Below are 13,505 nucleotides of genomic sequence, written 5' to 3' on the forward strand. Positions count from 1 at the left end.
GTTTTTTTAATTCTAAAAATAAGAAACAAAAAGATAAAAATACAAACTAAATATATTTAAAATAGAGATGTTGACAATACTATGATAGAAACATTGGTGTTAATTTTTTTTAAGACTCACTGTGTTTGTAACTTTGTATTACCTCATTAATTATGTTAGATGTACATTAAAATTAGTTAATAAAACTAGTTACTAATATAAAATATATATTAAAACATAAAATATATATTAAAAATAAATTAAATATTATTTATATATAAATACATACTTGATATAAGTTTTGAGATAAGTCACACACTAGCTAGATCAATTAGAAATGATGGTATATAGGTGCATGGGATAATCTATTGTTAGAGAAAACAAATAAAAAAAAAAGTTATATAATAATGTTAAATCAGACAGAGTAACCTATAGTATGACTCAAACCAACCTTACAAAAAAATTTCGTTGTTGTGAATTGTTTGCTGTTTGAAGGAAGCATATGCCACAATGGACCTAGCTAGGAATGTTGGATGCTATGCTTGCTCCTATTATTGTGGTGGTCCTCCAAAAGAGGCACAAAATAACCATTGCCTCTATTATGATTCTCTTGTATATATGCCATCCTATGAATGAAGATAACGGTGTTAATTTTAGCATGGATGTGAATTTCATAAATTTAATTTATCATCTTTAAAGGCATTCACTTGTTATAAAAGTCAATTTCATAAATTTTAGATATGTTGATCCTACTAACTTTATATGGGTATCGATGTGTTAAACTTATTATATTTGTATAAGCCTTTTTTTAAAAAAAAAAAAATATTGGATAACAAACTATTGTAAATATTGCTATTTGCTATATTTTGGTTAAGAAGAGTTGTTAATGAATAGTAATTAATTAATAATGCTTCCTAAACCGACGCATAACCCATCACAACATACACCACCCTCACAAAAAAACACACACCCAAAAAACCAAAAATCCCATTTCCAAATTCATTACCAAAATCCCATTGTGTAAAACCATAAGATTTCTCCTCATTATCACTGTTTATGTTTTTAGTGTGTCATTTTTCTCTCTTGGCGATTTTGATTCCTCTTTAATTTGTTTTGAATAATGAGAAAGTTGTGTCCGAACGTGGAGAATGCTAAAGGATTGGCTACGGTATTGGAAGTTCCAATACCGGAAAAAATGTGGACTAAAATAGGTCGAAATTCGTCGAGCCGATGGAAAAACCTAAGAGCATTGATGAAGGCTCAACTTTCAATTGATAAGTCCTCACATTTCAAAACACATTCAAAACATGAATTCATTGCTTTGATCAAATTGGTTGGTTCTCCACTCATCCCTCAACAAGTTCAATCCGATCACACCTTTGTTACATCCCTGAAAATTTCTCCCAAAGTATGCATCATTTTTCATCTCTTATATAATATTCTTTGTCATGTTATTGTTAGAATTCAACTTGGTGCAATTGATGTAACATTATACGTAACATCATGAAAGTGTATCAAAGTTTCTTGGCTTTTCTTAAACTACTTAACCAATTTATTAATTAATATGTTAAGTTTTATAGAATTTTGAGCATCATCACCCAATTTTTTTTCATATGTATCACACAAAAATGTTATAGTATTACAACTTTATTTTAATAATTTATTCTTCTTAAAAATATATTATTTAATTAACCATATTACGCGTATACAAAAACTCAGTAATTAAATTAGTCATTGGTATATGTTAAAACACAAAATACAGTTATATATTTTGAAAATGAATTAAAATAAATATATTTTTACACAAATATATAATAACTTAGCTAATTTCTGATCTTAATGTGTACATCATATTTTTGTATATATATTCAATAAAGTGAAAATTCAAGTACAGTTACATTTATATAAAATTAATAGTTAAAAATTGTTTGATTATAATTTAGTTAAATCTGTTAAATCATCTAACAATTTTTGACTATCAACTTTATATTAAGATAACTTCACGTGAATTTTCGCTATTCAATAAATAGTTTCTCAAAAGTTGTTAAATAAGAAGATAAATTATGTTGCCATAATATATATGTAGGAAGCTTGTAGTGCAAAGTACATAGTGCAACAATACATAGCAGCAATGGGAGGAGTAGATGCATTGGATTCAATGGAAAGTATGTATGTAGTGGGACAAGTGAGGATGATTGGTTCTGAGATGCGCAAAGAAGATGCTAAACTTAAACCAATAGGAAAAACTGAAGTTGGAGGCTTTGTTCTTTGGCAAAAAAACCCTAATTTATGGCACTTTGAATTGGTTGTTTCTGGCTACAAAGTTAGTGCAGGTTCTGATGGCAATATAACATGGAATCAATCTTCTTCTCAACCTTCTCATGCAAACAAAGGTCCCCCTCGACCACTTCGTCGCTTCTTTCAGGTACATCTCTTGTTAGATCAACGTCAGATTTATCAAATTTTAAGAATAAAATTGTCGTCCGAATCAGTAGAGTTGGAGCCTCAGAAGTTCAACCGGATATAATAAAATAATATATTTATATATAATTTAAAAAAAATTGTGATTTATTATTTTAGAGAGTGGAATCTAATTTTATATTTGTGAATAGGGATTAGATCCAAGGTGTACAACAAACTTGTTTGTAGAAGCAAAATGTGTAGGAGAGAAAAGAATGAACAATGAAGAATGCTTCCTACTAAAGTTAGAAGCAGCACAAGACATTCTTGAATCACAAAACACAGAGCAGACAGAAATAATAAGGCACACAATGTGGGGTTATTTCAGTCAAAGGACAGGGCTATTGATCAAATTTGAGGACAACAAATTGATGAGAATGAAATCCCATATGAAAGATGATCATGATTTTGTATTTTGGGAAACAAGCATTGAGTCTTTGATTGAGGATTATAGGTATGTTAATGGGATCAACATAGCACATGGTGGAAAATCAGTGGTTATGTTATGTAGGTATGGCATGGAAATTAATCACAAGAGGAAGATTGAGGAAACATGGAAAATTGAAGAAGTTGGTTTTAATGTTTGTGGTTTGTCCATGGATTGTTTCTTACCTCCTTCTGATATCTACAAGGGACATGATGCCATGGAACAAATAGATTAGTTATTTATATATCATTTTGTAAAAGTTCATCTCCTAAACAAAAAAGTTTTGAAAATTCTATTTCTATTTTGCTTTTTATAATAAATTAAACAAAAAAGAGACATCGTCTTAATTTAATTTAGAATAGAATAACTCTCTGTTTTATCACTAATAAAATAATATAAAATTTCGTAAATTAATTTTTAATTCAATGCTGTCTCTCACATTATTGGTAATATATCTTTGATTTTTCATCATCATCATCATTTTTCTCCTAATACAACAGTTCCATCAAGCTCATTTCATGTGTTTTATTATAATCTATGTTTTTCACTTTTACCAACTTTTAGTTCACTTGTTGAAACTGATTCTAAAGATGCAATGTTTGGTTTATTACTTTGATAATGAGGTATTCTTTAATATCAATGATTAGGTATTCTTTAAAAATACTCATCATTTTGGTGGAAATATAATATCAATGTAGTTAGATATTCTTTAAAAATTATCCATCATTCGGTTTCTTCTAAAAAGAAATTAAAAAATAAGTAATTTTTTATAAAAAACAAGTAACTTCTTATAAAAATAAGTATTTAAATTAATTAAATAATATTTTTTAAATTAAAAGACTGAATAAAGGCTAAAGATTTAAAGGACAAATAGCATTTCTCGAATAATATTATACGATTTTGGATTGAAGTTTTTAGTTTTTATTGTTTTGTCTTAAAATAAGGTGAAAATTTAGGTAATTTTTTTCATATAAAGTTTATAATTGTGAGTTATTAAATAATTATTTAATCAAATATGTCAAATCATCTAATAATTTTTAACTAACAACTTTACATCAAGATAGTTGCATACGAGTTTTTATCTAGAAATAAATCTTTTTTTTTTGGGTAAAGATCTAGAAATAAATCTAATTTCTCGTTTGAAGAGATTTTTTTTAGAAGAAAAAATTTTCTAATTGGCCCAATACTATGTTTTATTGTGATTTGTGAAAACAGAAAAAATTAACGTGAATAGCCCAAGCCCAATACCCATCAGCAAACCCTAATTTTTCTCTGAACATTTCCAACCTCTGAAGATTTCTCTTAATTCCAATCCCAACCATATATAATCCCCTTCCACTCTTCCATTGCCGTCACTTCTTTCTTCTTTCTTTTGTTCCTTTCTCAGGTTTGGTTTTTAGGGTTTTGATTGATTATTAGGTAATTCCATATTGTGAAATTTTGGTGCGAAAGTTTCAATTTTTATTCTGTTATGGTGATGATTATATTGTTGTGTGCATCTGTCTTTACCCTCTCCATGTTTGTGAATTTGAATGGCAATGGGGATATAACTGATGCACAGATTCAAAATGGTTGACTTACCAGCCCATTGCACCTTGTTTTTCCAATTGCCATGGGTCAAATGGATCTACCAAAATTCAATTTTATTCAATTCATTTCATATATGTATATTGTTTGTTCAAATTGGCATGTGATGATTACTTGGTAAACCGCTTATTGATATACTGATTTTTTCAGTGTTGACAACACACTTTTCTGATGCCATATATATTTAGTTTGCTCAATTTTAATCTCATGTTTTAATTTGCTTTGTCTTTTGCATTTTCTTAGTCAACTATTCACCAGAATATGTTTCAGTTAACTTACATGGAGTTTCTACTTAGTTTAAAACTGTTATATGGTTTGATATGTAGAATAAAATACTTAAAAATTTATTTCTTATGTATTATAATTTGCATGAATAGCTACTTGTGATTTGATTCTGAAACATAAAGAGTATGGATTGTGGAATGGCAAATGATGTGAAAATTGTCTTATCCTACACACTGAAAAAATGTTGTGAAGATCAAATACTCCGCTTATTATCTGATGCCTTTCCTATCTTACCATTTGTTCCATATGATTCATCATTTAATCATGGTTTAATATTGGCATATGATTTTTGAGGTTTTCATGTATAAGTGTTCTTAATACAATGGTTATTAGCAAAATTAATTGTTTGCATTAATCAATGATGAAGAAAAGCAGACGGGCGGACTGAACTGATGCCTTGTTGATTGTCTGCCATTTCCAGCATTGGAATGTTTCTGAGATTTTGATAATAAAAATTAACAATATCTTTTAAGATCTGCATAATTGTTCACTATATATCCTTTTACTTATTAAATGAAGTATCTTTTTTGAAAACTAAAATTATGGGTACATCAAACATTAGCTATTGATTCATTTACTTTGTTTTTCAATATAAGTGCAGGTGTTGTTTTATACATTTTTAATGTGTATATTGTATTTCAACATGTATTCTATACGAGTAATTGATTTGCGGCTGAAACATGATCGACACATAGCATGATTGTTCCAAAAATGATTATTAGTTTCTGCAGTGATGAAGTTGCATAAATATGTCTGGACATATGAAACTTTGTTATGATTTGATCATTTGCTACTTCTGAGCAGAATAATATGTGCCTCCTTAGTTTGTTTATGTAGTTCATAAGTTTTTTCAGTTTACCATGGTTGTGGATATATCATCAGAAGAATAACATCTTTATTCATAGTCACAAAAGCATTTTTAATTTTTGGACTATGCCAATTATATAATTGTAGAAGAAATAATTAATGACTGAATTCACCTATTAGCCCTCAACTTATAGAAAGGAGCAAGTGCAATTGACAATGGAAATGGTCTTTTCAATTTTTTTTAAAAATTTCTTGGAAAGTATTATTTCTCTTTATTCAACATCTTTTCCAATGATTTTTTTTTTGGTTCTGTTTAAAGAGGATAGGGTAAAAAATCACACTTTATAAAAAGATTGAGAGAAAAATTAAAAAGATTTATTATCGGGACTTATTTGTTAACATAGAATAGTTCTCACATCTCTCTATATATAATAGGAGAGCAGTACTTGGTTAATTGATTGACTAAGTGTCATGACCAGTTAAATAACACGCGTCTAAGTAAAATTACATTGTGAACCAAAAAAGTGAAATGTAAACATTAAAACGTGAAATAATAGCTCTGAACAAGGTGGGTTCGATAAAAGAAAGTTGAGAAGGAGATTTTGGCTATGAGCGGGTTCTTTCTCTTTTTGGGGTTAGAATTCAAATTTCAAACACAAAATTTGAATGAGTATTCCAAATCAGAAGTGTGGTAATAATAGCTCTGGTGCAATGTTCCGATAAGTGTTCGGGCACTGTATTTTGTAACTACAACCTTTATTCCTGTCTTCTACTTCAGTAACGAAAAATTAAACATAAAAAAAACAGAGAAGGCATAACAATGAGTTGTTGCTCTCAATCATGGTGATTCTGGGGTGAGGTTAGTTGTTCCACATTTGTTCCTTTTTAGTGACACAAAAAGTAATAATTTAGCTTTTGAATGGCATAACAATGAGGACATTTTGTAATGATGTTTATGCTTTAGGAAGCTCTTTGCAATTTACTGTAAACCATTAAGGATTTTGTGATTATGTTCTTTATTTAAAAAGCAATTAGCATGTTTACTCACTTAATTTCTTTCAGCAATTCAGTTGTAAGTAACTTGAGAAATCAACATAATGTCATAAACTTTTACAATTTATCTTTAGTTTTTTTATGTTCCAACTTATGATTAAGGCATCATTGTTTAGAAAATACTTAGCAACGGATGATTAGAAGGCACTACTTTTATCTAAAGAAGGGCATAATAGGACTGTAAAGTTAATAATTTCAATATAATATATTAATGATATATCAGTTGTGAATGTTGTTGTTCCATTTAATTGAGGAAGGTGTGATGGTTTCGGCACCAGAACACCAGATTTTTAGAGCAAGGAGGATAACACGAAAAATATAAAATAAGAACAAAGAGGATCATGTAATTTGCCAAATTCTATTACTTTTCTTCTTATTTGGACTAAAAATAGTTTTTTTTTTTAATTTTAATTAGTTTTTTTCTCATTCCTTTGACTTAGTGTAGTTCTTTTTGAAAAGCTTTGTATAATTTGCTATACATGTTGTACTTTAGTGTTTTTAAGTTATCTTCCAGTTTTCAGATGGGCCTTTTTTCATTTTTGAAAAACCATTGGATTAGACTCAATGCATTTGTGGTTGGTAGAATCACTACTTTTCTTAGCAAATGATATTTGAGAAAAGAAAAAATCTCATTGATTTAGTGTGTGTGTGTATATATATATATATATATGACCTCTTAACAATAAGTACTCAAGGTGCTAAGGAGATAGGTTCTTTCATATGCACTTATGCAGTATGCTTTTGTTTGTCTGAAGAAGAATTATTATATGAGTTCATAATAACTGTATTGGTTCAAAATAAAATCATCCCTTCTAAACTAAACATTTTTATTTGCCTTTTTTACTACAAATAGAGGAGAAACAGATTTTGTGAAATACTGCTTTTAGAATTCTAATTACTTTTGCTTGACCCAGTAAGCTTGAAAATAAAACATGGTGTTTTAACGATACGTACATCTTTTCCTTCTACCGGGTAAGTTGAAAAATTTTCTGTCCCTAAACTTGATCTTCAATAAATCGATTGCTAGAGATTTATTTAAAACAATAAAGTGGGCTTGGGATTATTAATTGCAAGGGATTTCTTCGTAAAATTTATTTGGTACTATGTTGTTTGTTACAAAGTTTGGAGCCTTGCTTTGTAGTTGGCTATTTCATATGTGGTATGCCGTCTTTTAAACTCCTATTAAGTTCTTAGCTAAAGTTTCTAAATTGTGATCCCTTTATTTATGCATGTTTCGGTTGATCTATTCAACAAATGAATATAAAAGCCTTTTGGTACTTTTGCAATGAGAATTACTTCATGATGTGATAAGTTACTGTAATAGGCACTCAGTGCATTTGTATTTAGTACGTAATAATACTGATTTTTGTATTTTTCTAATTTTCTATTTGTTAATGAAGTTTATCTAAAAGTAATAATACTGATTTCAATTTCTCAATCATTCATTTCATCTACAAGAATTGAATACACGAGTTCAAGCATTCAGACTTCTATTTTGTTTAAATTCATTAATAAATAATTAAAGGCAATGGCTAATAGAATAATATATCAGTTCTAATAATACATAGAGTCTAGGCTTGTGATGTGACTTAAAGTTTCTTTTATACAACTCTTAAGTCTTCTAGCCGTTGAGTATGTTAAGAGTGTGGATCTGGCTTGCTTTGTGCCTTGGCTTTCTCAATGGAAGAGAATAAAACCAACCATTTCTCCATTTGAACTGCAGCTATAAAAAACATTATTGAGAGTTAGTAGGCTGCGTGTACATAGTAGTTAGTGACACTCAAATAAGGTCTAATCATTTAATAAAAAAAAACTTTAATTATGGCCATTAAGATCTACCATACCATCATGTTGAAAAAGTTACTTGCTGCCCCTGCCTTTGTCCTATTTTAAGTTTAAGACTCGGTGCATGAAGCAAATCATGAGAAACTATGCAATTTATTATCTACAGTTCTTCAGGAACCATACCTTTTGATGCAATGTAATGGTTTTAAAACCTTTGACTACAGTAATATTCTGTTTCTGAATTAGTGTTGTTTTACTTGCGGTTAAGTGGGTTTGTACTAAGATGTGTTAGCAAATTTAGAGCAAAGAGGACAATATATTTAAAGGTTGCTCACTTAGAATTCTTCAACTAAATTTCATGCTTTTGTAGCTTTTATCGAGCAAAATTTGCCAATTACGTTTACTTTTCTTCTTATTTTGTCTAGAAATTATTTTCTAAAATGTTGAGTGATTTCCTTTGTAATTCCTTAGATGGATTGTAGTTCTTTCTCAAGTCACAAACACTATCTACAGGTTTAGCTGGTGACCATCTGCAAATAAAAGACTCTATAATGAATTTTGAGTTATCAAAGAAAAGTGAATCTCAGCTACCATGTGCTTTAGTTTCAACTAAATATAGTGGAAAAGAAAATAATGTGGATATGATGTCTCCTTCACATCCAGTGGGATCAATTTCTGGTGCGGAAAATGGTAGGAAAATAAGTCTATGTTTTTTTTCTAATATCTAGACATTTAGTAGAAATAAATATAGTAGTTATTTGTAGATTAATAAGGGGTATATGAACAAACGTCTAACTCAGAATACTTTTTTTAATGTAATTATTAGTTTTTATTTTGGGTGTGTTATATATATTAATTAATGTGAAAGAATATAACCTTTATATGATGATGGAAAAAGATCAACCATAGAATGTCACAATAGTAGATTATGCTATAAAAAAGATAGATGATAACAAAATGGAGAATAGTAGATTATGCTATAAAGAAGATAGATGATAACAAAATGGAGAAAGTAAAACGTGTTGTAGCAGCAGTAAAGGTAAAAATTTTAGCAAATGAGAAAGATGACCAAATTCAAGAATTAGCTTCGTCATTGATAAAAAAAGCAGGCAGTCTTTTAGCACATAAAGTAGTTTTTTATGTTCCTCATTCTGGTAGTGATGGGAAGATACATATTTTTTTGCTTATCTTGCTTCATCACGGAAGTGTTTATTTACTTTTGGTTCTTTGGAAAAGTTTTGTGCTCTTTGATGTTATTACTTTAAGTGTTTTGAGTTTTATTGCTTCATTTTACTAAGTAGTAGTATAACTGATTTGAAATTAAATCATTTCAATTAATTCCAACACATTTTTTTATAGTTGTCTAGGTAATTTTGTCAAAAATCCTATAGCATATGTTATTGGACCTATAAAAGTAATAAAAAATTGAGATCATCTCTTTTATTTTTTATTTCCATGAATGGATGGCTACAAATAACTTATGTATGTACATACCAAAAGTAATAGATTACTTTCATAATTTAATTTTCAATCAATTTCAATTAAGCAACAAGTCATGTAGCTTCTACAAATAATCCATGTATGTACATACCAAAAGCAATACATTTTGTAAAGTATTTCATTTACAACTAGAGAAAGTAAATTAAGTAAATTGTTATCGGTATCTCTTATCGTGCTAATTTTAAATGTTGCAAATAAATAATATAGAACTATTTTTTAAAATTAGAGTTATCCATTTGTTAGCCAAAGTTGAATTTGAATTATGCAACTGACTTTTCTTAATTAAAAACAATTGTGTATTTTATAAGTGAATGTAATTTTAAAAGTAGTTGTTATCAATACAAACAATAAATTAAATATTTTAAATTTATTCAAAATTTTGATGAAAGAAGATATACTACAATGCAATAAGTGATTAATTTTTTTTATTCTTGCTATGCATACATATTTTATAATAAATATTGTTTTGTCATGAGTATTTTTTAACAATTATTCACTTATTTGCTTTTTTGGTTAATTAAAAAATAATTTAGATATGGGATTAATTAGTAACGATTGTATTTTTATATGCGTGTCAAAAATATTTAGTATAGAAATAGTATTTTTTGGTGTTTTATATTTTAATTAATATAATTATTTTTATATTTTTATACAATCAATTTTTATACAAAAGAATTTTTTTAAGTTAAAAATAATAACTATTATTATTAATGGATAAATACCAATATATTTTTATAATGAAATAATATTTGGCCCCCGCTTCGCGCGGCTTTTACACTAGTTCTTTTTAATAAGGTAAAACAATCCTTCATCGATGTTATCAAAACAATTATAATACTTATATGAAAAGATAAAAATAAAGAATTTGGTATCTCGGAGGAAAAGGGTAAAAGGCCAACATCACCCAACAGAACATGCTAGCATAGCCCAAATGAAATTATAAAGCAATAAAAGGTTTATACCAAAAAAAAAAAAAGAAGCAATCGAAGGTAAATAGATTTAGCTAGAGTGTGTTAAGTTGTTAACTTTTAACGATATCGGTTAAGAATAAAAGTAGATAATTTTGATTCGATGAATGCATATAAAAATATAAAATGAATTATTGACTTTCCATTAGCTGATAACTAATAAATTATTGGATTTGGTTGAAATTCGTTACTAAAATAATTGAGTCATACAGTAGTAGTGCTAACTGTTAACATATAAATTATAATCAATTTGTGTTGGTCTGATTTTGATTAACTGTCAAATTTTCTACTCTTGGTTTGTAGGACACAGCAGGTGCTCAAAATTCATTCTAGAGAAAAGTCATCAAAAGTTTGACGAGCTGAGTAGCTGATTAACACTTCTAATTATGCTCTTGGTGTGATGCAAAATCGATGGTTCTAAATGTACATTTAACATTATGTTTACCTATGTAATGGACATGGAATTGATTTTCAATTAAACCAATGAACACGTTTTTTTGGTTTTTTATGGTATCTTTCAAACTCAACAAATCAATAACTAATGGTACTTTGATTGAAGCTATATTAAAGGATTTGTCATAATAGTTATACAAGTTCTTAGATATTGAATCATAATTGGTATAATCCTTTCATATTGAAAGCTACAGTGTTTTACAAAAATTTTGGAAGCTATAAAATTTGTTATATCAATTTTTTTTAATTTATAAAGACAGTATACTGCGTATTATATTATTTTAATATTAAATTACAATAAATAGACTCCTATATTAAATTACAATAAATAGACTCTTATTGTTAGTGGAATTAGTGGAATACGTGTATTATATATTGTACTTGCACCAACGTCTCCATTTTTTGTAACATTAACGTAAAATTCTATTCACTCTTCAATATTAAAATAAAAATCCCGTTAGCTAACCAACATGCCTTCAAAAAAACAATAAAATAAAGGAGAAAAAAGGAATCAATATCTAGAATTATGTGTACAATACAAGTGATTGGAATTTGAGGGAAGCATGTTGCAATTAATTCTCTGGTTCCAGTTTTCTGCTTGAAATATACTCCATCATCAGGCTACAAGTTACTAGCAACAATTCAGTTAGTTATAAAATACACATATGTATTCGGATTAATGTCCATTAGCATTGCCATTATAGTGCCGGTATCCAAAGTCCAAACCCATTTAATATGCGTAGTAAATTACCATTTTAGCCATCAGAATAGTCCTCAAAGGAAAGACACAATAATATTATAATATTATAGTTTCTAAATATTAATTGTCTAGTAAAATACATTAAATTTGGGAAAATGTATTTTTCAAAGGGGTTTTGATAAGATTTTGACCTAACTTTTAACAAACATTTTTTAAAGAAATATTTTTTCTTCCAATTTTTAAATTTGGTAATTTTTTGTTAAGTGAATTTTTTAATTTTTTAATAAACAAATTAAAAAAATTAAAAATTGAATTTTATAATTATTTTATGCATATTTTTATAAATAATTATAAATAATGTTACGGTAGGTAACCGGAGATTAACACAATGGATGGCGTTTGGCGGCCCAAGTGTGTGAAGGAGGAGAACTCCGGATGGATCAGCAACTCGGGAGGCTCCGTCCGACTTGTGCTCGCGAGTGAATGGGGGGTGGTACCTGCAAAGACACTCCGATGCCTAAATTAGCAAGAGTGTGAGCAGGTCTAGAGAGTATTGGGCTTAGAGATACCTGAGGGGTGTCAGTGTACTTATAGTGGTGAGCCAATAACCACCGTTGGTGTAGTGCCGTATCTTTAGGATATTAACCGTTCCCATTATCTTGGGGAGGTTAAGATATGGCTTTATGAAGCGGTTAGAGAGATTTTAGGGGCGGTTACTCATTTGAATGAGTGTTTATCTGCCAGCTAATCTCACATCCGACTTCTTTAATGCAAGTCGTGGATGGTACCGACTTCTTATGTGAAGGTCGGTACTTAACTAGGCTTAATCCTTTGGGTGAGGCCTTTTATTTGGATCTGGGCCTATATCGTTGGGCCAGGGTATGAACAGTGCCCCTACTTGAGCCCAAAGTCTCATTAGAGTTTGGGTTCAAGTATTTAACTCGGGTTCGTAGCCGACTTGTGCGGGGGAAGCGCGGGTCTTATGAACCGACGTGATTTTCGCGACCCTTCGCTTCTGACAGTTACGTCAATTCAAGCGTCGTGTCCGTTGGGGAAGTATTGAGGGCTTTGGTAACGGTGCAATCTCATTAATGACTGTTCCGTTTTTACCATTATGCCCCTTTGTATGTTTATAAATACTTTCCCTCTCTTTCCATTTTCCGTTTCTGCAATCTTTCAAACTTCGCTTTCTTTGTTCGTACGCGCTATACTTTCGTGCTTCAGAGACTTCTGCTTCTTCATTTTCAGAAAGAGGTCAGTTTCTTTCTTTACCTTTGCATGACTTGGTTTGTAGAGGAATAGTCTGATAGGCTTTGCTTTGGCTCTTTTCTCTTCTCTAGAGACCTTTTTTGATTTTTTTCTTCTTTTTCTTTTTTTCCTTTTGTAGGTTTTCTTCGTTTACCTTTAGGAAAAGAAAAAATGGCCTCCGTAGATTGGGTTGATGTTACTGTTCTGGGGGAAGAGCCGTTGGTGGATGCGGAGTTTATTACTCACCTTCGTA

The 13,505-nt window shown here is 29.3% G+C and overlaps 1 protein-coding gene and 1 non-coding gene across 2 annotated transcripts; both read left to right on the top strand.

The window, feature by feature from the left end:
* Window positions 1-929: 929 nt before the first annotated feature.
* Window positions 930-3,131, top strand: LOC140179877 (uncharacterized). Its single transcript, XM_072219616.1, has 3 exons — window positions 930-1,387; window positions 2,066-2,404; window positions 2,592-3,131. The coding sequence occupies exons 1-3, from the start codon at window positions 1,100-1,102 to the stop codon at window positions 3,099-3,101; spliced, it is 1,137 nt and encodes a 378-aa protein (XP_072075717.1). The 5' UTR covers window positions 930-1,099; the 3' UTR covers window positions 3,102-3,131.
* Window positions 3,132-4,874: 1,743 nt separating this feature from the next.
* On the top strand, window positions 4,875-4,962 carry LOC140180443 (small nucleolar RNA R16). Its single transcript, XR_011874721.1, has one exon. It is a non-coding gene; the product is annotated as a small nucleolar RNA R16 (small nucleolar RNA).
* Window positions 4,963-13,505: the final 8,543 nt, after the last annotated feature.

The sequence above is a fragment of the Arachis hypogaea genome, chromosome 16 (assembly GCF_003086295.3).
Source record: "Arachis hypogaea cultivar Tifrunner chromosome 16, arahy.Tifrunner.gnm2.J5K5, whole genome shotgun sequence".
Taxonomy (NCBI): Eukaryota; Viridiplantae; Streptophyta; class Magnoliopsida; order Fabales; family Fabaceae; genus Arachis; species Arachis hypogaea.